Genomic DNA, 25,902 nt, shown 5'->3' with positions numbered 1-25,902 from the left:
AGGCAGAGTGTTATCATGGTTTTACAGATGGAGAACAAGAAACTTAGGGTATCAAAATGGGGATATTGATAGGATTCTTTGTGGAAATTTAAGTAAGTAAGAATTTATGGTGAATTTTCATTCCAAAACAAGTAACTTGTCTTGACCAATAACAAAACCCCCTACTAGGCCAAAGGAGAGAGGGACGGGCCCAACTCCTACAGAGGCATAAACTAACCAGACCAAGACCCAGCAGCCACCAGTCTCCAGTTACAGGAAGCAGCAAACGTGAGTACGTGGGGGACAGAGGGCCAAGGTTACCACTGACTGGCCTAAGGTATAGGAAGAGCAGCAAAAAGAAAACAGAAAGTGTGTGTGGGGGGGTGGGTGGGGAGGAGGGTGTATTAAACATGGTCAATGGGCAAAGAATACTTATGAAATCTCAGGATTTCTTTCAGGGGACACCTGCTGTGCCAGGTCTAGAGAGCAAAAGTCTGCACGATGGGGTTCCCTAGACTCAGGACAGCAGACCTTCCAACAGGACCCAAGGAAGCACACTAGAAAGGCTGCAACTCTGGAGCCTGAAAGATGGGTAATGGAGAGCAGGAGGGCTTCTGCTGCTCTGGGAAGGTGCTTACAGGGTTAAGGGGGTTTTACTGCACCTGGGTAAAAGGAAGGAAGGAGGAGGTAAGGCGTCTGTCATGGGCTTAAGAACCTTCCTAGAGATTCGTGTTTATTGGCATTTGACCCAGAGTCTTGCCCATGGGTAAGGGCATAGACCTGGGCTCTGAGTAGGAAGACCAGTATCCTACCTCCCATTCAATTCAGTCTCTGTCAATCCACCAACCCAAACCACCCCCACCAGTAGTCCAAAGGTAAAATGGCCCAGGGACACGCTGTGCTCTCAACAGTCTGCTGAGTCTCAGAACTGGATGGTGGGGAGTATCTGAAGTTCCGCCCCCTTAGTTCCACAACAAAAAATAAACAGAGGCAGGAGGTGGGGCAGAGGCAAGACTCTGGCAGCCATGCATCTTGCTAGGTCTTTATAGCTGTGTCTCTGGATTTGTAGGCCACTCCTCGACTCTTCAGCTCTCGCACGATTCCTGTGGCAGGAAAAGAAACAGCTCTGTGAGGGAGGAAGATTCCAGAGGATAAGAAAAGTCCCTCTACTACCACTTTGTGGGAAGAAACGTGTTCCTAAGCAAAGTGGAGTTCCTAGACAGCTCATCAATGATCCCGCCAGGTTGGCTTGTTACCACTGAAGATTCAGGCAAGTGTCTGGCAATGACTTGGTAAAAGCGAGAGAAAAACAGAAGACACGTTGTAGTCATTGAAACCAAGGGTTCTGGAGCCGAAATGCCTGGGTTCAAATTCTACCTCCTTACTTAACTAGCAGGTGACCTTGGACAAGTTATTTAACCTCTCTGTGTCTCAGTTCCCTCACAGAGGTGTGAGGACTAGCGTGCAATCACAACAAGGACTTCCTCAGAACTTGGCACAGTAAATGAGTATCAGCTGCTATTATGATTATTATTACCTTGGGGTAGGCGACCAGTGACTGACACTGCATACACACCCGGCTTAAAGTTACCTAAGAGAGAAGAGATGGCAGTGAGAGTAAGTTAAGTCTAAAGACCAAATGGAGGTTTAAGCTCAAAACGAAAGAAATGCTGCAGCGCCGCGAGAAGAGCAATCACCTCTTTTGGCTACAGTGTTAAATGACAGGGGACAGGACACTCTCATCTTTCTCACTCTGAGGACACATACCCAATGATTTAAGACTCCCCCACTGAACCCAAGGGACAGAAACAACACAACTAGGAGAAGGAAAAGGAGAAGGGAGAACTTACTGACTCGCTGCCACTTAGACACCCAGCTGTCCTCTGGACTCATCATCGCAATGATTCTGGGAAAGGGAAAGAAACAGAGGTCACGCTGAGCCTTGCCCACTAGAGAAGAGCGATGGAGGAGACTGCCCACGTTACTCTGCTACAGGCCAGCAAAATAGTTCTGGGAGAAGAAACACAGGAAAAAGCCAAGTATTGAGTCTCTGCTAGAAAGCAGGAGAAAGTGACTTCTAATGCTGCGAAGGAGCTGACCAAAAGTTAGTACTGAAAAAGTTTCTTTGCCCGCCAATCACAAGTCAGTCATCATCCCCAAAGGACTAGCTTCACCAGGCTCAAAAACATCTTTAGCCCAGACTCCCGGGAAACCAGCTCTTCTGATTACAACCAACATGACCACTAGGGGGCTGGCGTTAATGCAAAGGCAGAGGGTGAATGAAAACAATGGGTCCTCCTACCAGAAATAAGTTAGACTGGGCCAAGATCTGCCTCTAATGAGCTGTGCAGCCTAACACACATATGAAACTCAGACCAAGCTAATACATGAAAAGCACCTAGCACAGAATAGGTGCTGAATAAACATTAACTCTCCTTATTATCCTAATAGTTTTTCCTAGGATACCTCTGATTCTAGAGCACAGGCAACAGAAAGGCTACTGAAGAGCTAGAAGCCTGCCTTTTGGGCTTGACATGTAAACATCAGGTACTTTCAGAAGCTTACAGAGGTCATTTCCCTGCCATTTGTTGATTCAATCAAATGCTTAGTGATTGCCTATTGTGACAGGTCTGTTCTAGACACTGACATTTGTTGATTACCTCCTCAATAACCATTCCCTCTTCTCTTGGCAACAATCTTGGATTCTTATTTGGGGGGCCTTCCTCCCCATCCAAATCCTACATTCTCAGTCATACACTGAGTGGAACTGACCCCATTCTCCAGGGTGGTTACGCAGGGTCATACTTGCCCTGGCCTGGCAGACTGATGTGCAGCAGACACATATGCAGGCCATTCTCCTGACCAAAACTATATTCTCCTCTGTCCTTCACAACCAATCTTTCTAGCCCTATAGTATCTGTTACCCAACCTTATGATTCAGTCTAAACAGAATTCCCACCATTCTCCAAACATACCCTAGTTTTCCCACCCCTGATTTTGCTCAAGTCATTCCCTTGTTTAGAATGCTTTTTCTAAAATGCTGTCTCACCTCACCTTCCTCAAAAAACCTGTACTTCTTTAAGAGCCTGATTCATATGCTATCTCCTCTGCTTCTGGCTGAGTTCATCTGGCCTTCCTCTGATCTCCATTAGCCTTTGACATACCCATTCTCCAAAACCTAATACGCACAGGGAATACACAAATAACTCCCAACAATTCAACAGTAAAAAGCCAAATAACCTGATTCAAAAGTGGGCAAAGGACCTGAACAGACATTTTTTCTGAAGAAGAGACACAAATGGCCAATAAGTACATCACAACTGATTAGCGAAAGACATCACCAATGATTAGGGAAAGACAATCAAAACCACAAAGAGATATCACTCCACACCCAATAGGGTAGCTTCTATCAAAACCAAAACAAAACATAAAACAAAAAATAACAAGTGTTGGGTAGGGTGTAGAGAAACTGGTGGTGGGAATGTAAAATGGCGCTGCCACTACGAAAAACAGTCTGACGGTTCCTCGAAATACTAAACATAGAACTCAGCAATTCCACTTCTGGATATATATACCCCAAAGAAGTGAAGGCAGGGACCTGATCAGATATTCGTAAAGCCATGCTCCCAGCAGCATTATTCATAACAGCCAAAAGACAGAAGCAACCCAAGTGTCTATCGACACATAGATAAAATGTGGTATATACAAAAATGGTATTATTCAGCTTAAAAAATGCTTCTGACATGCTACAATATAGATAAACCTTGAAGACATTACACTAAGTGAAATGAGCCAGTTACAAAAGGACAAATATCGTATGATTCCGCTTATATGAAGCACCTACAGTATACTTCAAATTCCATCACTTCTCGGCCTTTTGGCTAACATCAAGTGCAAATTCATAAAGAAAGTAGAATGGTAGTTGCCTGGGGCTGTGCGGAGGGGGAAATGAGGAGATGAAAAAAGTTCTGTAGATGGATGGTAGTGATGGCTGCACAACAGTGTGAATATACTTAATGCCACTGAATTCTACACTTAAAAATGGTAAATTTTCTGTCACACATCTTACAACTTTAAAAAAAAAATTCTAAATGCAAAACTTTACACTGCATCTCTTACTAGTAAATACATCACTGTGTGACTCTTGACATCCTTCAGAGCAGCCAACACAGTACGTTACCTGTAAATGGGAGTTCTTTTATTCATTCGTTAGCAATTTTGTTACAGTGCAAACAAATAATCGAAGGGACTGAAGATTCTGCCTATGCACATGCATGTGTAGGAAGTAAGATTCCATGACAACATCTTTTTTGCCCAATTCTTCATGCTTCCTTAAAGGAAATCAAAGAAGGGATGGAGTTGGCCCCATCTTGAAGGTTCAGCAAGTACTGGGTTTGAGCCTAGTCTGTGTATAAATCTTCAACTGGCCTGGAGACCAAGAGACACTTTAAAGTATCTCCTGAACCCCCCCAAAATACTGCCCCTTGGCTCCTACCTTGGGGGAAAAATGGAGACCTGGCTACTTATGTTACTCTCACTTCCCTTTCTCCCCATTGGACAATCTCACTAAGGGAAAATTTTTCTTACAGGTTCTCTTAGACATATCTAAAGGGAACAGCTTTCGGGCGATAATTTACCATTACTCTACCTGACCTTCATCTTCAGAAAGGATCTTCATGCATTCAACAAACATTTATTAGCCATTTGCCACCTTCCAGGCCCTGTGCCAAATCATGGTGCACAAGATAAACACAGTCCCTACCAACAATGAGCTGACCGTCTTTAATGAAGAACTGTACGGCAGAAATATAATGAAAACCACACAAGTCATTTTAAATTTTCTAGTAGCCATGTTTATGAGTAAAGACAAAAAGATGAAATTAACTTCAATACCATATCTCATTTAACCCAGTATATCCAAAGAATTATCACTTTGGCATGTAATTAATATTTGAAAAATTAAAATATTTTATATTCTTTTTTCTCGTTCTAAGTCTTGTCAATCTAGTGCATATTTCGCAGTATGAGCAAACCTCAGTTTGGACTAGCCACATTTCAAGTGCTCAATGCCACACATAGCTAGTAGCAACTGTACTGGACAGCACAGGACTACTATGTCTCAAAATAACTTTGAGAACAACTAGGATTATGGTCTCAAAAGTCTGCCTCACATTTACTTGGTGGGGTGGGATGGGGTGGGGGTGGGTGTAACAAAGGACTCTAAAGGGGCTTACCCATCAAAGGAAGAACTGGTGCAGTCATATACCATCTCCCGGTTACCCTTCATCTGAAGGTATGCATCACAATTGTCACATCCGTCATATTCAAACTGGTCTATAGTCTAGGAGAGGGAAAAGAGGGAGAAGGAGTGAGCATAAACAAGGCCAAAAAAGGAAGTAGCTTTCTCCATACTTCTACCTGGTCAAGTAGAAGCCTCCCTATGTTGGCTCTGTCTCATCAGATTCCCCACCCACCACTCCCACAGCCCCACTGCTAAAGTTCCACCCTCACAGTCCTCCCTCTCTTATTACCAGCTATGTTTTACCTACTCCTTTCCCTAGTCTCCTCAGGGTCAGGCATCCTCTCCGACTACTCCCTCAGCTGCAGATCCCCACCCTCCTCTGAATCCCAGTGGCCTTCGGCTTCAACAGAAATTCACTGAATGTCTGTTAAGGATCAGACCTGTGTGCTGAGGATTCAAAATCATGTAAGACTGCCTGCGTTCCTCCCGACTTAAACAACGGCCTCCAGCAGCTTCCCACATCCCCTGCCAACCCCCGGGGTCCTGGACCCTACTTTTCCCTTCGCTATCCCCCAGCTCCGTTCCACCTTTTCCCCCACCTTGATACCCCATCGCCCCCACAACCGCCTCCCCGAAGGACACCTTGACCAGAGAACACAGCAAACAAGCCCGTAGATGCCGTAGGTCCTTCGGCACCGTCTCCAGGGCCATCCTCTCCGACAAATGAACAGCAAAGATTTGGGCCACGGCCTCCTCAGCCGCAGGAAGTAAACAGCGATTTACCCAGAATGCCTTCCACTTCCGGTTTCCCGAACTTCCTGTTCCGGTGTGGGGAGCCGCGGACTCACGCCTCTCTCTCCCCCCCCCCCCCCCCCGGTCAAGGAGATGGTTTCTCCCGCCTGGAGGCGGGGCCGGCCGGGAGTCACCTGGGCCGGCGCGCGCACCCGCCACCTGGGCGGGCGCGAGGGCGAGGCCGGGAAGGCAGTTGCGCCTGTGGGTAGGGCCCGTGGGGGAGGGGTGGCGCGGCTGGCGCCTGCGCGAGAGCGCGCCGCGGCTCCGGCCGGAACTCCCGGCGGGGCGGGCCGTTTGATCTAGGCCGCTGGCAGCCGGCCGCCGGTCCCCTTAGGAGGATCCCAGATGTCAGCCGAGATTCTTTTTTGTCTTCCCATTTTAAAAGCGCAGGGCCAGAGTCCACTGTCTCCATCTGGATTATCTCTGCAGAGAGGAAAATCAGGGACGGCCCCTGTCTTTCCTGAGAGCAGTAAAGGGTTTCCATTCGCCGTCCACGGGAATGCTGGCTTGTGAGCCCATGGCGGATACCAGGCCCATTATTTTTTAAAACTCTTTACGTACTTTCCTTGTTCCAGCTGATAATTTGTTTCGTGCAGCATTTAGACACAGGTCCTTTACTTCAGAATATCTGTAGGGGATTGGAGATTGTGTTTTGTTTTGTTTTGATTTCACCTTATAGCAAGCTGGATGTTTCTTTGCTCTCCTGTTCAAAACTGGGCAACAGACAATGACCACCCCCTAGGAAACCTGTCCTGGAGAAGCAGAGGGGGAAATGTGCTTTGTGAGGATGAGAGCAGAGGCTGCCCCAGGCTCTGTGGAATTCATACCAACATAGCACCAGCTCTTGATCGTCAACCGTAGTCCCGTGGGGAGGCAGAGCACAGTCATTTGTGTTTATCAGAATTGGAGCTCTAGGATAGTTTCAGTAGTTTCAGGCCCTACTGTTCTATCCTCCCAACCAGGCGTCCCAACTGAAACAGAGCTTTTTCAAGGGGGGGCGTGTGTTCAGATGGGTTCTGTGACTGGGGTTAGAATGTTCCCTGTCACTGGATACTTTCCAAACATACTTTCACGCTTATCTCATGGGAGCCCTGCAACCACTCTGTGAAGTAGGCCTATTTTATGGGCGGAAAAAAGTGAGGCACAGAATATTTGCCCAAGGTCACAAAGTCACTGAAGCATCATAAGAATGTGTGAAGTGAAAAGTACAATAAGTCTGATAACGACTGGACCACAGTGTGAATCTTGTCATGCTTCCCCCTTCCCTTATCTCACCAAATCGTTTTTAGGGGCTTACAAATCAATTCTTGTTACCTAGTCTACCACTCTGTCCTGTCCTTTCATAAATCAGAGCCTAGCCTCTGATACCAGAAATAATTTATTTCCGTCAATGGAGAAGATGAATTTGTTACCCTGAGTGACTGTCATGAGAGAACAAAACCACAAGACCAGACCTCATTTATGGATAAATATATTAGCAAATAAATACATTTCTCAACATAGTGCCTGATTCAAGCGTCTTTCTGTCTGGTTCAGATATAAATACCCATGTGGGTGCTTCGGTAGGTGCTAGTTCCCCACTGACTTTGAGGGAAGAAGATTCCCAGGTAGGGTCCTGTGCCCACTTTGCTCCCACATTCACATTCCAAATGGGATAATGTCTGAGGAGCCAGCAATGGTCAAGCTGCCCTGGGGTGAATGTCACCGTCAGGAGGCCCCTCAGCCCTTGCCACTCAGTACCAGCTACCCAGGCCAGATATCCTGCATGCACACCTTCCTGGGCATCCCTGGCCTATATGGCTTATAATGGGAAGCTGGGCCTTGGGGCCATCTAAACCCAAATGTCCCACCTTGCTTTTCCTTTGTTCTCCCGTTTCCCATCCCTGCTCTGAGAGAAGACCCCCAGATTCATCGTTGTCCTTGTTCAGCTGTAATTCTGCCTTTTCTACCTTCATTCCATCCTCCCTTTTCTAGACGGAGTTCATCAGAAATCCTTTTCTTTCCATCTACTTTGGGACTTGGAGATAGGCAATCTCTAGAAAAGAATTATTCCCTCCCCACTGCCACGCCCCCCCCCCCCCCAATACCCAGAGGAACTGGGAGTTGCTGGAGAGAGAAGGGAGTTTGAAAGTCAGAGTGTCCATCCCAGGTTCTTCATGGTGCCAGAACATGGTGCTGGGACACGACTCCACACCCTGGCTTCCCACAGTCTCCCCTCTGACTTAATAGAGGGGATCTGACAATTAAGAACAAGAAGGGAAAAACATTCTCCCTTATGCACCAGGGTAGGCACTGCCTGGAGAAGCTGCAGAGCTTCCCTTTTTAGGGCTCAGGCCTCACCTATGTTCTTGATCCTTTTGCAAAGAAGGAAAATAAGAGCCAGGTTGCTGCTGATGCAGCAGCTTTACCGAGGAGTCAAAGCTGGTGTGCAGGACTCACCCAAGAAAGGAGGTAAGAAGGACCCATTGGCAGGTATGCACATGAGACTTGGGATGAGGAAGACCTGCAGGGTCTGGGGAAAGGAGCAGCACCTTTTCAACACCTAACTACCCACACCTAGCTTCCTGCTCCCCCCTTAAGGAGCCAGCCCACATAGGCAGTAGCTAGTTGCCAGGCTGGACACAGACTTGCTGCCCTGCAAATGCGTTCTGCACGCAGGGTCCAGAGCTGGGAGCAGGGAACACTTCCTGCCCCCCCCCACCATCACCACCCCTCTTCCAGAGGTTCCAGGAAGTATAGCAAAAAAGAGGGGTGTTTTCCGAGGTCCTTTCTTCTCTCAGGAGCATGACTCTGTGCCATACAGGGCCCCCAGGTCAGCCGGAGCACACTTGGTTGAAGCGAAGTCTGCGCATCTCACACAGCCTGTTCGCACAGCTCCTCAAGCTCCTCCTCCTCCGAGCCTGCGTTTACAGAGGAAGAGGAAATTGGTCACTGAGTGTCAGGCCAGCCTCTTGCTTGTTCCACCTGCAAGACAGTATGGCTGGCAGGGAACCACACAGGGTGGGGAGCAGGGAATGTGTCCAGAAGGGGCAGTTAGATCGAAAGCTGGGAGGGGTCCCAGTTGGGACACAGGGAAGAGGGGGGAAAAAAAAGCTAGAGAAAGAGAAACATATATAGCAACCAGTGTGTTACAAATACTTCCTATTCATTCATTAACCCAATTAATATTTATTAAGCACTCATGAATCTGGCCTGTTACCACACACCAAATAGAAGACCAGAAAAAAAAAAAAAAAAAAAAAGCAGGAACCTGACAGTCTTGTAGAAGAGAAGGCGTGCATGCAAAGGGAAATTCTGCCAGTGAGACAGGACTGGGTCCTAAGACCTTTCCTGGGAAGGGGACAGATCATGTTCCAGCGGAACAGTCAGGAAGGGCCTCCTGAAGGTGAAGATAAATGAGCTGGTCCTGCAGAAATACGTAAGAACTCAATTTACGGGAATAGGAAGGCAGCAGAATATTCTGGGCTATAGGAACTGCAAGAAGTATTTACTTGGTTTGGCAAAAGGATGGAACAGGGAAGAACAGGAAGAACAGGAAGGGGAAGAGGGAAAAATAAGGTTGGGAAGGGAGATGGGGGCTAGCTGGTGCTAGAGCCTTGAAGGCCAAACCAGGGTGGGTTTTTCTTCACTGTGGACAAAAGAGAACATTTGGAAATTTCTGGACAGTTTATTTGAGGGTGATGAGCCCGGCAGCAGTACATGAGCAGGGTAGCTGTGCTGCATGACTCTGTAGGACACAACACTGTATGTACAGTGCCCAGCCTTCGTGGACCTGTAAGAGGGGAAGGAAGAAGGGTAGGAGGCTCCTGCTTCCATCTTTAGGCTGCATCTAAGACACAGGCAGGGGCCATCAGTTTTGAAGAAGGTAAAAAATGCATCAAGGGTACATTTAACAGAATCTGGCATTGATTGGATTTGAAGAGCAGGGAAGAGGGAGACATTGAAACAGGTTCTGAGTATGGGAGAGAGGGAAGTGGTGGTCTGGGACCAGCAGCACATGACAGGGTCCAAAGGGAATCATCAAACACATAGCCAAAGCTTACTTTACCTGGTTCTATGGAAGCAATTATTTTCTCTACTGTAACTGTTTACATGCCTATGACCCCACAGACCTGGATCTCCTGGTTGACAAGTTCCATGTGTTCAGAGCCTAGCCTGGAACCTAGCATAGAGCAAACATACAGTGCAGGAAGGAAAAAGGAAGGAAGAAGTGAATGAATGAATGGTAACAGCTCTAGACCTTAACTGTTGGGTTCCTGGACTGTGAGGTCTTACGTTTCAGGACCTTTGGGTCCCCTTTTGGGGTGGCTAGTGATAGCTGTAGGCAGAGAGCTGTGTCATCCACACTATGGGAGAAGATGGGGAAAATGGGGAGGTAGAGGGCTCTGAAGGAAGAAGAGGAGGATTTGAGCAAAAAAAACACCAAGTTAAAGTTGAGGATTTATATTATCACCGTTGGTTGTAATACAGTATCAGGGATGTACTGAGGCCCCAGGAAAATGAGGTCAGTCTTATTAACAAGGGTGCTTAGAAGGGAAGCCTTAGTTGTTCTTTTACCCCCAGGGGGAGAGGAGAAAACCTAAGGACCCACAGGGTTGCTGAGAACCATCTGTGATCTTTTTTTCTTTTTCTTTCCTTTTCCTTCCTTCCTTCTTTCCTTCCCTCCTCCTTTCCTTCCTCCCTCCCTCCCTTCCTTCTTTCCTTCCTTCCTTCCTTCCTTCCTTCCTTCCTTCCTTCCTTCCTTCCTTTTCTCATTTACATAGCTCTTCTCATATGGCCTAGGATTATGGATATCTGCAATTATTTCTCCTACAACACCTCATATTGCCTAGGATTATGGCTATCAGTAATTCTCCATGCTCTCCTCAAGAGCGAGGAACCCTTTTTGGCCTTCTTTGTATTCAAAGCTAATAATTGAACTGTGTGCATTGGTACAGCTTGACTAATTATTAAAGTATTGAAACAATTATATTGGAGCTATTGTCCCAAACAACCGCAAGTGCCAGATTTCTGACGTTCCATCCACACTGTATTTCCCCTGAGGCCGCCCTATGATCTGGCAACTAAAGGAGTAATACCTGGCAGAGTCAGAGTGCTTCAGCCAGCATCCTATGCTATGCCTGTTGTTCAATATTTTGAATGTCGCCCCACTGCACCCTTCTCAGCTTCTGTCAACCCTTTGTTGGCTGACTTTACCCATCCTGCAATAACCCCTAGTATCCTCTCCTCACCACACCCTCTCCCCCTGGAAACTCACCAGGCTGGGCTGGCGGCACCTGGCAGTGTGGGTAAGGGCATGACCTGCCCTCCAGGGTGCCACAACTCCATTCACAAGGCCCTTCCCCAGGTGGGTGTGGTTCCAGGGACTGGCGTGGAGTCAGACACAACCACACTGGCTGTGAACTTGGGTAACAAGGGCCTGGGGTTTCTGGTAGCAGCCTCCTCTCCAGGCCTGGAGGTCCAAAGATCAATGGATGGGCCTCTGGGGACCAAGGGTATGCCAAGCTGGTAGCATAATGGGGGAAAACCTGGCAAGTTGGGTGTGCAGTCAAGTCCTGGGGCCGAGAGGCTGGGGGGGGCTCTGAGAGGCACCCTCGCCTTTTCCTCTGTGGATGTCGAACAGGGAGGCTGGATTTCTGCAAGTGGAAGAGGCTGCTGGGACTGGGACTGGAGGCATCAGCTGGGCCTGCGGCTGCTTCGACGAGGGCCTTGGGCCGCTGTGGATTGGGGAGCTGTCCTGAGGGGGCAGCTGGGTTGGATCTGGCAGCTTGCTGATCAGGGGAAGGCGGCTCTGGCTGGGGCTGTGTCCGAGGAATGGCAGGCCTGGACTGGGGCAACCCAGTTTCTGGGCCAGGCTTCCGGCCATGCCACTGGAAGCGCTTTTTGTAGTGGTGGTGCCGGTGCCGGTGGTAGTGGACGTGGCTGGAAACCTGGGTTTCTCCTGTGGGTACCACTGAGTCCAAAGAACGGGGCCGAGAGGTCACACTAGGCTGGGTCTCCTCCCCCCGGGGCTCCCCTTCAGGGCTGCAGTACACCAAGGGGTCAAAGTCACTGCTCAGGGAGCTGCGGAAGGTAGAACTGCTGCCATGGATGCCCTGCAGACTGATGTCCGTGCAGTTGACCACTGAGTCACTTGAAGAGCCATGACAGGGCCCCGAACTGGAGTCGCTGGCTGGCCCGTCTGCCATGTAGCCACTGCGTTCCGTGCGGTAGCTTTCTCCAGAACCGCTGCTGTCGTGAGGCCTGGCCCTGCGTGGGGGTGCTGGGCAAGCGGAGAGGTGCTGCGAGGTGCATCGGAGACGGCCTAGCCCCCAGCCCTGCGCATAGGGATGCTGGGCCACCGCCAGGCGCTGCTGCTCGCCCGGAGCCCAAGGATGTGCGGCTCTGGGGAGACGGTGGTGCCGGGGGCCTGTGCCTGGCTCCTGCGAGGTTGGGAAGGGACCAGATCGCGGAGGCCGAGCCACTGCACTCCGGGAAGGGCCCAACAGGTACGCAGCAGGTAGGTGGTAGTGGGCATGGCCGGGATGCTGGCGAATGAGGTGAAGTCTCCGGCCTGGTTCCTGATAAGATCGAGAGTGTCCCAGGGACTGGGAAAATGAATCACCCTCTGGAAGAAATAACCAAGAGCATAGGTGTTTGACCCCACAAACCTATGGAGCGTGCATTCAGAAAAGTGTGGCTGTAGCACCTATTTGAGCCCACATAGCCTGTGTGTTCGGTCAGAGTTGAGGGACCAAGGACATTCCTAATCTGCCTGTGCCCTGGGATGCCCTGGCTCCTTCCAGTCCATCTATCTCCCTGGAAGTTCCACTGTGTATGTCCATCCCTGCTCCTCCCATCAGCCCACCTGGGGCTCTTTGACCCAGGGCCACCACCAGTCCCTAGTGCACCTTTGGGTAGATTAGAAAAAGGCTCTCCTTCCTCAAGATACTTCACTTTCATCTTTTAGAAAATTTTCATAATATCCTGGTTTTGTTAGAATAAGATACTTTGTTGCCAGAAAATCAGAATAATAAATATACAAACCACCCAGATTTAGAATCAACAAAGTTGTCATAAAGATACAATGTTTAAAGTAATGAAGATGTCTACAGTATGAATGGTCCTCCCTGCCCTTCACAGGAAGCACTCTTGAGCAGTACACAGCTTAAAGAACTATTATGGCAGACCTGCTTTCTCCTCAGCTTCAAGACAAAACCGTCCCTCAGAGAGCAACCTTGTTCTAGACCCATCTGCCTGCACATAGGGGAGGACTTGGCCCACCTCCTACCTACGATGTTGAACATGCAGAGAGGGCAAGTCCGATGCTGATGTAGCCAGGGGTCCACACACACACGATGGAACTCATGGAGGCAAGAAATGACCCGTAGCTCCTAGAGAAAACAAGGGGGTCCAAACCAAAGTTACCTGTAGGTTCAGGAGTAACCAGGATTTCCCTGACTCCCTCTGGCCTCTCCTTTTTGCCCTCAGCTTCTTGTAAAATACCCCATGGTAGAATAGAAAGAGTAAGGGCTTTGGTGTCCGGTAAACCTGGATCTTGCCACTTTAGCTGCATGACCTTGGGCAAGTTTCTTAACAGAAATGCTCTAGTTTTCCGCTCTAAAATGAGTATGAAAAACTAACCTACCCCCACCCTGCACTGTCATGAGGCTAAAATGAGATAATACATCTAAAACACCCACTACAGATCCTAGCACGTGGTACACACTCAACGAACAGTAGTTGTCTTTCCCTGGAAGACCAGGAACATAACCAGACCTCAGTGCTGTCCCCTACCTCTGCCTCACTGCAAGATACACGGGACACAGATGCAACCAGGGCACCCACACCTGCCCGAGGGCCTCCTCCAGCCTCCCGAAGTCCAGCTGCCCTCCCCAGCCTGGTCATGGAGGTCGCCCGCAAGCCCTGCCTTACCTGGCCCTCAGAGAACTCCTCCAGGCAAATGGCACACACAGGGGCTGAGCTACAGCTGCTACTTGAGTCCGGCCACTCAGCCCGGGCCCTCCTGCAGCTGGCCTGGTACCTCCTGGTGGCCAGCTGGCTGATGGCCCAGGCTGTTCGCTGTTGAAGGGGATCCTGAGAAGAGGGGTGGGGCTCAGAATAGGGCAAGGGCTCCTCTTCCCTCACCCCTGGACCTCAAGTTTGTGCTTGGCTCCCAGTCACCCAGTTAGATCATATGGCCGACTGACTACTCCTAGGAGCTTGTCGTCTTCAAGCTCCTACATGGCTCTGCCAAGCAGGCTAAGCCCCGCCCACCCCACTCCCCCATTCATACCATCAAGCTTTCTTTTCCTTGATGACCCATGGGAGAAAATTTTCATCCAACTGCCTGCTTGACATCTTTGCTTGGATATCAAACAGGCCCATCAAACTGAATTCCTAATCCCATTAACCACCGAACCACATATCCACCCTACCGCCTTAAAATGTAAGTCAGATCATGGTACTACTTCTGCTCAAAACTCTCCAATAGCTCCCATTTCACCCAGAGTAAAAAAACACTGTCCTGCCAATGGCCTACACAGTCCAGTAAAAGGGGCCCCCAGGGACCCTCTGTCCTCGCCTCCTGCTCTGTCCTCTCACTCACTGCACTCCAGCCACATGGCCCTCTTGCTGTGACTCAGACATACTGGACACGCTTTTGCCTCAAGGCCTTTGCCCTTACCGTTTTCTCTGTCTCGATCATACTCTCCCCAGATATCTGCACATATCACCCCCTCACCCATTTAGGGTCTTTCCTGTAAATGTCGTCCTCTCAATAAGGCTTTCTCTGGCTTTGCTTTTAAAAATTAACTCTGTCCGGGGAGCCTGGGTGGCTCAGTTGAATAAGCATCCGACTTTGGCTCAGGTAATGATCTCACAGTTTGTGAGCTCAAGGCCCACGTCGGGCTCTGTGCTGACAGCATGGAGCCTGGAGACCACTTCGAGTTCTGTGTCTCTCCCTCTCTCTCTGCCCCTCCCCCACTCCTGCGCACACTGTCTCTCTCTATCTCTCAAAAATAAACATTGAAGAAAATTTTTTTAAATAAAAATTAACTCTGTCCTTTTACATTCCCCTTTTCCTCTTCCATTTTATTTTTCTCCTTGGAACATGTCGCCATCTAAAATACTACATATTTTACTTATTTATTTTGTTTATTGTCTGTCTCTTCCCATGAGAATGAAAGCTCCCTGAGGGATCTTTTTGTTCACTGCACAATCCCCAATACCTGAAACAGTGCCTGGTCCATACGAGGAGGTCTCTATATTTGCTGAATAAATAAATGAATGGGCAAGCTGATGTGGAGAGGCTGCTGGAGATCAACAAGTCAGATGCCAGGGTATTTAGATGTAAACTATTTCAAGAGCATAAGGGCATCTTCTTTCCTCACTTCTCCCTTCCTGCTCTTTACCCTCCCATATGCATAAACGTGCCACCTCCACCAGGGAGCCCACCCTGCTCACCGGCCTGTTGTGGTGGGGGCGGCATCGGATGCGCAGCACTGAAGCCAGGATGACCACAAAGATGGTGCCCACCACCGTCAGGAGGATCCACACATCATAATCTGGCTGGAGGAGTGAGCAGAGATGGAAAGAGTCATTATTTCTGGAAGGAGTTGGGCCAGTTTGGGAGACATTCAGGTGCTCAGGAGAGTGAAGGCTAGAGATCCCCATGAGTCTTCCAGCAGAGGGGATGAGGTGAGGAGGAACCTGCAGGTGGGGTTAGGTGGTCCCTGTCTGCCCAAGGTCAATCATAGGAGAGGGTCCTCCAGGTGTCAGCTGTGAGAGGTACTGTCTGAAGACCTGTGTGCTTGGGAAAAAGAGGAAAAGGACCCTCTGCAAAGTGGAAGCCACCCAGTGCACAGCTGGGTGAGGTTTCTAGCTAGTGGAGAAACACCAGCCAGGGTGTCAGGGGCTAGGGGGTCAGGGTTTCATTCTGGCTCTGCTCCTCCGTGCCGTGAAACCACAGAGCTGAAAACAACTTTAGAACTCAGCTGGCCAAATTGATGCCTTCTGCAGATGAATCCCAGAGGGGGAAGAAACCTGTCCTGAGGCACACAGCTGGTGGATAAAGTTGAACTATAGGGTTTCTAAACTCTCTTTAGCTCCAGGAGTCTAAGGGCTCTTGATGGGTGTTGCCACAGAACAAAGTGGCAGTGAGAACGGGCGCTAGGGCAAGGCCTGGAGATCTGGCGTGCTTACCCAGGTTGGGGGCTCCTTCAGCTCAATCCTAACATGAGCCTTTCGGTTCTTGTACACAAACTCCATCAGCTTCTCGGCATCTTTACCCCAGATCAACACCACTGGCCAAGTCAGCCCCAGGGGTTGCTGTAGCTGTGGGAGGGAAAGTGCCCACAAGGGCTGTTATGTCCTGACTTGTCTTTTCCCAGATGACTTTATCTCCCTCCATCCAGCTCCCTCAGACACCCCAATGTCCCTGGGTACCTGCTCAGCAGCAGCTCGATCCTCAGTGATGTCAAAGAGGACCGCACTAGCTCCTCGCTCCCCTGCCATCCGGGCCTGCAGGGACACACAGCAGAGGTCCGGCTGAGGTCAGAGAAGGACACGGCCCATCTGTCCATCCATGCCCCGGCCTCACCCCTCACACGCCTGTCCCTTCCTGGGACGTTGCACACACTGCATCTTTGCACACTCAAATATAACATGTGCGATCCGTGTCCTGCCCTCAGCTCACCCAGGTCCCACTGCCTTCAAGGACAACATTCAATCCTTCATTTTGTCATGGAATAAACCCGTAACAAGGGTTTAGTAGGTGTCAGGTAGTGGACCTGGCTCTAGAGCTAAGGACAAATAAGACATTGCCTGGCCCTCAAAGTACCACAAGTCTGCCTTCACTAAGAAGTGTGAGAACAGAAGGGAGTGGCCAGAACCACCACAAACCCCCACCCCAGGGAGTGGGGGGAGGGTGACCAGTCCCTGGAAAGGGAGGGAGAAAAGACAGGTGGAGAACTCCTTCAGAATAGAACTGGGCTTTCCAAGATCCAGCCCTGCCTGACAAGAGGAGCCTACAGGGCATCCCCTCAGCTCAGGCAGAGTTTCAAGGGCCTGGGCCCCTGCCGTCACCCAAGGTCTCTATGGCAGAGCCCAGGCTCAGCCCATCTCTTGATCTCTTTCTCCCTGCCACACTTTTCCTGGCTACAATTCAAGGACTTAATGGAGTCTCTGTCCAGTGCTTTATCCCTCATCCCTTCCCTGAAGGTGGCACTGGAGGCTGGGTGGGGAGGGGACTGAGGGGCTGTTACCACAAGGACACAACTGTGCAGGTACGCACATGCACACTTGCCAGGGCTCCAAGAGCAGGGTCTAGCCAACCAGGCAGAGCAGAGCAGAGCCAAAAAGAAAGAGAGAGAAAAAAAGCAGGAATCTAGAAGCTGGGTGTGGGGTAAGAGAACTGAGATAAGAGCCAGGGGTGGGGTGGAGGTGCAAGGGCAAAGGAGCCACAGACAGATACTGCCTTGCCTTTGTGACAGCCTCCCTGCCCAGCACAGCCACTCTCCAGGCTTTCTCCCCACAGCACAGGCTCATCTTGCCTTGGTATCAGGCTGGGACCTCGTGCCCCCAGGGCCCTGCTGAGTCTTTGCGGCCTTCCTGCAGGCACTGAAGGAGTTAATCCCTCTGCCAGTAGTGGTGGCAGGAAGGGGAGCCAGGGCTGGGGCTTACTCACACTCTTAGGGCTTTGATCTCTGCTTTCCTTCCCGGAGAGAGCCTGTCCGGGCAGGTCTCCTGCCAGGCAGGCCAGGGGAGCAGCTTGCTCCAGCTCCCTGCTCCCTACTCCCCAGGAGGCAGCAGGGGCCAGAGGGCCCCCTCAGAACTGGCAGCCCACAGGCAGGGGAGCCCAGGAAGAAGGTGGTGGAGACACTCGACTGGGGCCCTGTTTTGGTCAGAAGAGTAACTTTCCCCCTTCCTCCCTCTCTCCCTCCCTCCTTGAGCTGCTGAGGAGCTGGGCTGGGCCCTCTACCAGCACCCAGGCCCAGCCCAGGCCCAGGCTCGCCAGCCTAATTGACTGGAAATTCACAGGACTCCAGAATGGTATTGCTGAAGAAATTGAGAGGTCACAGCCTTCATTGTCCTCCTGCTCATTTACTCCCAAGAAGTCCAGCCCAACTAGGTGACCCCAGGCAAAGAGAAACTTCTGAACCCTCCAAGCCAGGGTATGGGAGCCACACCAGAGGAAAAGGAGAGGGGCTCCCCCTGCTAATGTCATAGTCTAGAACTTGGCCAAGGCATGGGGAGGTCACCTCAGTAGTCAATGAATTGAGACTCCTGGATCCTACATGCTGACAGGGCCTCATGTGTCTCACGCCCAGATTGAGACCCTAGACCCAGCCTGGCCTGAAAGAGCATGAGGGAAGGGCACAGACTTCCTTCTCCAGAGATTTTCTTACTTACCAACCCCTCTCTCTTTGAAGGACTGGGGTAGGAACAGTGGAAAGTAATTACCCTGATGTTCAAACACCCCAGCCCATTACAGCCCATAATTACAAAGTTGTAAAAAGGGATCAAAGAGAGAGAGTACTGGCCAACAGGGGAAACAAACAGGACTTTCAGGCAGTGGGTACCTGTGTTCAGAGTTCTAGGAACCAAAAAGCACGATTTGGGGCCAGATGGCAGCCCACACTGGGGCTATCCATGCTTCCCTCTGGTCCACCTGCCCCCAAGCAAGTGGGAGAGAGGGAGAAAAGAAAGCACTTCTTGGGAGACCGGAATCTGGAAGGCAGAGACAATAGGAAGGCCCTCTGCATGGGAAGACTCGGCTTTAGAAAAATTACCCAGAGATCTCTTTTGGGGCTGCAAAGAGTCAGCCATCTCTCTAGGGGCAGCAAACAAAGCTGCCTGCGGCCTCTAGCAACCAGGACTAGTACACTCTAGGACTCGTACACTACCCTCTGTACCTCTCTGGGCTGTAGGTTTTCCTCTCCAGACACAGTGACAGTCTCTGTAATCTCCTCATCAAAGATTGGCTAGGTACCTACTGTGGCCAGGGCGCCAAGCCAGGGAAGGCCAAGCCCTCTAGAACAGCTCATTATCTAGTTGTACATATCCATATGTACATATCCATAATATATCCAAAGACATATCCATAATATAATGCTGATAACATTCCAGAGTACAAATGAATGAAATAGACCAGTAGTTTTCAAACCTTTTTTCACTGCAGAAAGCCCATCCCCCACCACACACACACACACACACACACACACACAATCTGACGCAAATCTTCAATACACAAAACAGATAAGACTCAGCTGAGTTTGAGGATGGGGGTGGGGTTAAGAAAGAGCCTTGGTTTCCCCCTCCCCACAAAGCACCTCCCTGAAACCTGGCATGGACAGAGACCCTGGCAGTGTGCCAGAAAAGAGGCATCCCTCCATTAATAGGCTAGCTGGGCTGAGCCAGTCAGGAAAGATTCACTAGAAGAGGTGGAATTCATCTGGGCTTGAAAGCAAGGGTAGGAGGAAGTAGAAGGGATACTAACCTTTACTGAGACCCACTCTGCCCAGACTGCTCAGGTTTGAGTCCTGAATTTGCCACCAACTATTAGCTGTTAGACTTTGGGTATGGTATTTAACTGCTGTGTGCCTCCGTTTTCCTTTCTGTAAACTGGGGATTATAATAGGCCCTACTTCACAGGGTTGTTTTGTGGGCTGTGTAAGTTAATCCATGCAAAGCTTTATGCTAGTACCCAGCACATAGTAAGTGTCCCCTAAGTATTAGTTATTGTTATATCAGCTATTACTATATGCTTTGGGTATGTGATTTCATTCACTCTTCACAAAAACTCTATAAGACAATTATCCAGTTTTGAGTTGAGGAAACTGAGGCTCAGAGAGACTGAACAACTTCCCTAGGGTCACACAGTTGATCAGACCACTGATCTAGTCCAGGCATGAGGTGATAAGGGCCTGGGTAATCACAAGGATGGCTGTGGAGTTGCTAATAGAGAAACAGAAACCAAGTTGGATGACCGGATAGGGGGAGGGAGTCGGTGGTGGTGACAAGAATGGATGAGTCCAGAAAAATTATGGTGAGGGTTTCAGAGAAGATCAAGAGAGGCAAGAATGAAAGAAAAACCCCAGTCTTGTTAAAAGCATAGGATGATGATGCCAGTGACAACAACAGTGGTAATTGCAATCATTTATTCAGTGATTACTATGTGCTTAGCATGGGAGCTTCCATCTGTACTGTCTTATGGAGCTTCCATAAGAGCTTCCATCTGTACTGTCTCATTAAATCCTCATAACTACTTTATGATATAAGTCCCATTATTATTCCCCTTTTACAGATGAGGAAACGGGCCCAGAGAGGCGAGCTAAAATGTCTAGGTCACACTGAGGAGCAGTGGAGATGGCAGGCTTCAGACCCAGGGCTGTCTGGGTCTCAAGAGCCCCAGCTCTGTTGATGGTGATGACACCACTACTACTGATGGATATTCCAGAGCTGATTGAGGTTAGCATTTCTCAAACTTTTATCACTAAAACCCACCTTTCCCCTCTGGCTTCTGGGAACCATATGTTTTTTTAACATTTTACCAAACTAACTGAATTCATTATGTACAATTCATTTTCCTATGAGATAACTTGTAACCAAAAGCAACATACAAATATTTTAGTTAAGCTTGTGGGACTTATGAAACATTGGAAGTAGCTCAAAGACCTCCATTACTACCCTCACAGACCTCCTTTGAGCCAGCAGATCTCAGGTAGGAGCTGCTTGGTCAGGTCAAAGGATGAAACCCAAGGGAAGCCTTGACCTGACCAATTGGAGAATGTGGGGCTAGAGCCATCCTGTCCCACCGAGGTGGGGGAGAAGCCAGGTATGGAGAAGCTGAGCAGCTAGTGAAGGAGGAGGAAGCATGAGCAGTGACCACAAAGGCTGTGGAAGAAAAACAGGTCCTAGGGCAGCAGCCAAAATGCCTCTTCTAAACCCCTAATGGCTTTTTGTTCCTTTGTGCATTTTAGCTCAGGCACTATTTGGTAGCTGACAGACATCATTTTCATCCTCACAACAACCACTGGGGTAGAAAATAAAAGTCCCATTTTATGGTGGTGGCCCAATAAGGTTAAAAAGAGCACCGACCACACGTTCCTTGTTTCCTAGTGTCTGTGCACAGGACTTATTCCTCCCACAGCACTGTGATCCTCCAGGGGGTGAGAAGAAAACCTCCTACGTGGACAATGTCCTGCCACGTTGCCCAGTGTTCACATGTGTGTGAAATGCATACACTGTTTTAGAAGAACAGTAGAGCATCTCTGAGCCCTTCCTCTCCCATCTTTCTCTCCTCTCCCACCTCTGTATCTCACACACTCACAATCACTCACACACACACATACACACACTCACACCCACTCACACACACTCCACACTCACATTCATACCACGTAACACTAGGCACTCATCTACCAAATGAGCAAATGAATGACATTTGCCCATATTCTGTAAAGCAAGGGAAGTGAAATAGCCCAAAGCAGGGTACCTTCAACCTAACAAAATTCTGCTGCCATTAAGGACCTGCCCAGTCTTACACAGAGACAACACTCTCCAGATCCTCCACGTGTGCTGGCCCCGACCGCCCACCTCCTCCGTAGCCCTCTTCTGCATCAGCGTGGCCTGGGCTGGGAGAATATCTCCACCCACCTGTGGGTGCCACAATCAGAACCCCGCCCACATCTTTCCCCCTCCATGGGACCAGGTTAGAGCCCAGGCTGTTTCCTTGAGACTCATGGCTCAGGAAATAGCCCTCAGTAGGATCTGGAAACCAGGGAGAGTCTGGGCCTGAGTACAGTGAGCGGGCACACTGGTTGCGACTGTCACCGTCCTCTTTTCCCACACCGGGGAGCTGGACCCCTTCCACCAAATCCACCTGACTGTGCCACACAGAATCTAACTATGCTCTGGCTTATGCCACCAGGAGAATCTTCTCTCATGCTTTCAGTGTTCCTAGCCAAAATGGGAGGCAACAGAGCAGAGAGATTAAAAGCCCAGGTTTGAGAACTAGACAAGGCTCAGTTCAAATCACAGCTCCACCCCTTCCCAGCTGGGTCACCCTGGCAAGTTAAGTTTTTTTTTCTTTTTCTTTTTTAGTTTATTTATTTACTTTTTAGTAATGTCTACAACCCAATGTGGGACTCGAAATCACAACCCTGAGATCAAGAGTCACATGCTCCTCTGGGACACCTGGGTGGCTCAGTCGGTTAAGTTGGTTAAGTCCAACTTCAGCTCAGGTCATGATTTCAGAGTTCGTGAGTTTGAGCCCTGCATCAGGCTCTGTGCTGACAGCTCGGAGCCTGGAACCTACCTCGGATTCTGTGTCTCCCTCTCTCTCTGCCCCTCCCTGGCTTGCACTCTTTCTCTCTCTCTCTTAAAAATAAATTTTAAAAAACATTAAAAAAAAAGTCACATGCTCCTCTAACTGAGCCAGCCATGTGCCCCAGTTACTTAAGTTTTCTGACCCTCACTTGCTTCACATGTCAAATAGAGAATAAAATGTCTAGCTTTCCTGATTGTCATGTAAAATAAAGGGGATAATGTATAAAGAATCTGTCCCATGTGGCACATGGTCAGCACACAGACAACAGTAACTAACATTAGAGCAGAACAAATACAAATGTTCACAGGATCTTAGAGGTAGCAGGCCAGTGAGGAGCATGGCAAACCAGACAGTCCACGATGGTGGAAACCTGGCAACTGCCACCAGCTCCAGCCAATGATGCCCTCTGGAAATGTGGAGCCACCGGTTTGCAATCTTAGAGGAAGAATGTGAACTTTTTTTTATGTTTATTTATTTGATTTGAGGGAGAGAAGGAGAGAGAGCATGTGTGCGCTCGTGAGCAAGGGAGGGGCAGAAATAGTGGGAGAGCGAGAATCCCAAGCAGGCTCCTCACTCTCGGTGCAGAGCCCAACATGGGGCTCAATCTCATGAACCCTGAGATCATGATCTGAGCCAAAATCAAGAATCTGGTGTTTAACCTACTGAGCTGCCCAGGCGCCCCAAGAATGTGAACTTTTTAAGGAAACATGGCTTCTGTTTCTGCTATTCTTGCATATCCTCAGTCAATGTTTCTGAAAGATGGAAAAGCCCTTCAACTGACCGCCTCTTTGCCCTGATGCTGGTTAGGGGAAGGGGTTTAAGAATTTCCAGGTGATGGGGGAGGATATGGGGTGGGGCACCTGCCTTAGATGACAGTCAGAGGTTCTGCTGGTGGATGATGGTTGGTGGGGAAAGGATGGAGGCCTGAATTTCCACCCCTCTCAAACCAGTCATGAATGAGGAAAACCAGAGCAAATTGGACACATCTCTCCTAGGTGAGAAGGGGACAGAGAACAAAGGGCCCTCTCACAGCCTGGAGCTGGGTGAAGTTCAGAGTGTGTGGAGGTCAAGTGTGAACCTACCTTGCTGGCCAGTGACAGGCAGGGGCGCGGGGCCCGTTGGGGACTCTCCAGCTTGACAATGCTGATGAATCCAGGCTCCAGATTGTCATCATCACTGGCATTGCACAGGTACAGGGGGTGGGACTGCAGAGAGAGGGAAAGAGAGAGGTTAGGGAGGCTCTAGGGAGCAGGAGTAAGCTGTGGGAGCCAAGTACTTCCCCACTGTTCCAGGCAGGGACCAGGCAGGTCTCCTAGTGCTATGAAACAATCAGCCTTCTTATTTTTTCTTTCTTTTTCTTTTTCTTTCTTTCTTTCTTTCTTTCTTTCTTTCTTTCTTTCTTTCTTTCTTTCTTTCTTTCCTTTTTCTTTTCTCTTTCTTTCTTTCTTTCTTTCTTTAATTCTTTCATTTTAATTTGCATCCAAGTTAGTTAGCATATAGTGCAATAATGATTTCAGGAGTAGAATCCAGTGATTCATCCCCTACATATAACTCCCAGCGCTCATCCCAAGTGTCCTCCTTAATGGGCCTTCTTACTAAATTGCCTCAGAGGAAGCTAATAAGCATCAGTTGTCATTTCAGGGCCACCAGGGCCAAGGATACATGGAGGTGGGGTGCAGGTAGGCACGAGGGGTGCCCAAAAGGGGGAACCTCAATGAAGAGCCTGCTGCAAATCTGCCCCAACAACCCTCAAACTGCCGCAGACTCTCTCACCTCCTGCTTCTTTCACCTGCTCTAAAACCCCAGGCTAAGAGCCCATATCAGTGCCTTCAGAATCTTGCCTTCCCTCCATGCTCTCCCAGGGCAGTGCTGGGTGCTGCCGGGTGCCTCCTGCCTCCTTGGGATGCCCGCTGACATCCCCATCTTTCCTGTGGCTTGGGTCTACTCACTCTGTGTTTCCCTGATCTTCTCAATATCTCCCTTTGCCCCTGCCCTGGGCCCATCCTGAGATGAAGCAGGGAGAAGACACTATCTGGGGATAAGCCTTGGCTAAGAGCCTTGAACATCACACTTCCTAGGAGCTCATCCTTTCCCTGGGAATGATGCAGTGGAGGTGAGCCAGCACATGTTCTGAGGGTGTGGCAGGGTCAGTCCAAGACCCTGTGCCCTTAGCCTAGCTGGCGCAGAGCAATGGCTCAGGGGGAAGTGGGCCCAAAGTGTGGTAACAGACCAGAGAATGCCCCATCAGAGGACAAGAATGTCCTTCTATATACTCGCTTGTCACTCAAAATGATTCGAATACCCACTTGAAACTAATCTATGCTATGAGAAAAAAAGTACTTATCTGGCCCTAGATAATCCTATGGGCCGGAGGTTCCTATGTGGTGGAAACCCAGTGTATCCTGCAAACAAGGGGATTTTGTATGAGGGAGTTGCCCATACTTCTTCTCCACTGCCGCTGAAGTCTAAAGGACTTCCAGAAAGAACCACCAGACGAACCAGAGAGTATTTTGAATTCATGAAGATGTTGGTGCTGATGATGGATTTAAAAAGCACAGTCACTTTTTGGGGGTGCCTCATTTGGTGGAGAGTGTGTGACTCTTGATCTCGGGGTTGTGAGTTCGAGGCCCACATTGGGTGTGGGATTACTTAAAAATAAAATCTTTAAAAATATACAAATAAATAAAAGCACACTTTTTGAAAGCATTTCCATGCTATTTCTTCTCACCATGTCACTGCAGTCCCTTAAACATAGTAGGTTCTCAAAAACAAGCACCACCCTGCTTTGAATTCTATCCTTGTGAATACAAATCTTTGGGCAGGGGGAGTTGAAATGAGAGGGAGTTCCATTCTTGCTCCCAGAATTTAAGGAGAATTACTCTGGTAGTCGTCAAAGTTTAGTGTGGAAGAAATGCTATGTGCACCCCAACCCCCCTCAGAAAAGGGTCAGGGCCCAGATTAGGGGTTGTTCTCACTTCACTGAAGCTGTAGCTCCTGTCTCAACAAGTTCCATTAGTCTGTCCATCTGCCCATTTGCCCAACCATGCATCCATTCATTTCTTCATTCTTCATTTCTTCAACATTCAACCATGCCCAACCATGCAAATTCAACCATTTGCCCAACCATGCATCCATTCATTTCTTCAACAAGGAGGGCCTCCTTGTTGCCATGCACTGTACAATGAGTTGGGGAGTCAACAATAAATAAGATAGGCTCTTTGCCTTAACGAAGCTCAGAAGACAAGTGTACAAACACATTGTATTGTGATGTTGTGATGCTGTGGGAGGGCTCAAGGAGAGGGGACTAAGTATCCCATGTAGGAGAGCAGAGTGACTTTAGTGAGTCCTTGGGTACTGAGTAGATATGTGTTCACCCACTGGATCTGCAGGAAGGGGGAAGGTACATTCCTGGCAGAGGAAGGAGCCTGTGCCCAGGCATGGAGGCACAGGCAGGGGGCAAGGAGGGGTTGCAGGCATTTAGGTCTGGTGTGGAGGGGAAGGCAGGAGATGAGGCCAGAAAGGTTGGCAAGCACCAGACCAAGGAGGAAAGACTGCAGATTTGCGTTTGAGAAAGGTCTCC

General features: G+C 49.3%; 2 protein-coding genes across 3 annotated transcripts in view; both read right to left on the bottom strand.

The window, feature by feature from the left end:
* Positions 1 to 678: 678 nt before the first annotated feature.
* SUPT4H1 (SPT4 homolog, DSIF elongation factor subunit) lies at positions 679 to 5,998 on the bottom strand. The gene is made up of 5 exons (XM_011289109.4): positions 5,864 to 5,998; positions 5,214 to 5,320; positions 1,830 to 1,885; positions 1,517 to 1,570; positions 679 to 1,082 (listed from the first exon to the last, which is right to left on the bottom strand). Exons 1-5 carry the CDS (start codon positions 5,930 to 5,932, stop codon positions 1,015 to 1,017), a joined length of 354 nt encoding a protein of 117 aa, XP_011287411.1. The 5' UTR covers positions 5,933 to 5,998; the 3' UTR covers positions 679 to 1,014.
* A 1,470-nt stretch (positions 5,999 to 7,468) lies between these two features.
* Positions 7,469 to 25,902, bottom strand: part of RNF43 (ring finger protein 43) — a 64,417-nt gene continuing 45,983 nt past the window's right edge. For both annotated transcript variants that reach the window (XM_006940148.4, XM_019817611.3), the window contains 8 exons: positions 23,405 to 23,527; positions 16,439 to 16,513; positions 16,196 to 16,327; positions 15,458 to 15,562; positions 13,928 to 14,089; positions 13,284 to 13,386; positions 11,271 to 12,620; positions 7,469 to 8,913 (listed from right to left, as the gene is read on the bottom strand). In XM_006940148.4, the coding sequence (XP_006940210.3) occupies positions 8,867 to 8,913; positions 11,271 to 12,620; positions 13,284 to 13,386; positions 13,928 to 14,089; positions 15,458 to 15,562; positions 16,196 to 16,327; positions 16,439 to 16,513; positions 23,405 to 23,527 (2,097 nt within the window). In that variant the 3' untranslated portion in view covers positions 7,469 to 8,866. The remainder of the gene's footprint in view (positions 8,914 to 11,270; positions 12,621 to 13,283; positions 13,387 to 13,927; positions 14,090 to 15,457; positions 15,563 to 16,195; positions 16,328 to 16,438; positions 16,514 to 23,404; positions 23,528 to 25,902) is intronic.

The sequence above is a fragment of the Felis catus genome, chromosome E1 (genome assembly GCF_018350175.1).
Source record: "Felis catus isolate Fca126 chromosome E1, F.catus_Fca126_mat1.0, whole genome shotgun sequence".
NCBI lineage: Eukaryota > Metazoa > Chordata > Mammalia > Carnivora > Felidae > Felis > Felis catus.
The sequence above is the reverse complement of the archived record's forward strand: the minus strand, read 5'-3'. Positions and strand labels throughout refer to the sequence as shown.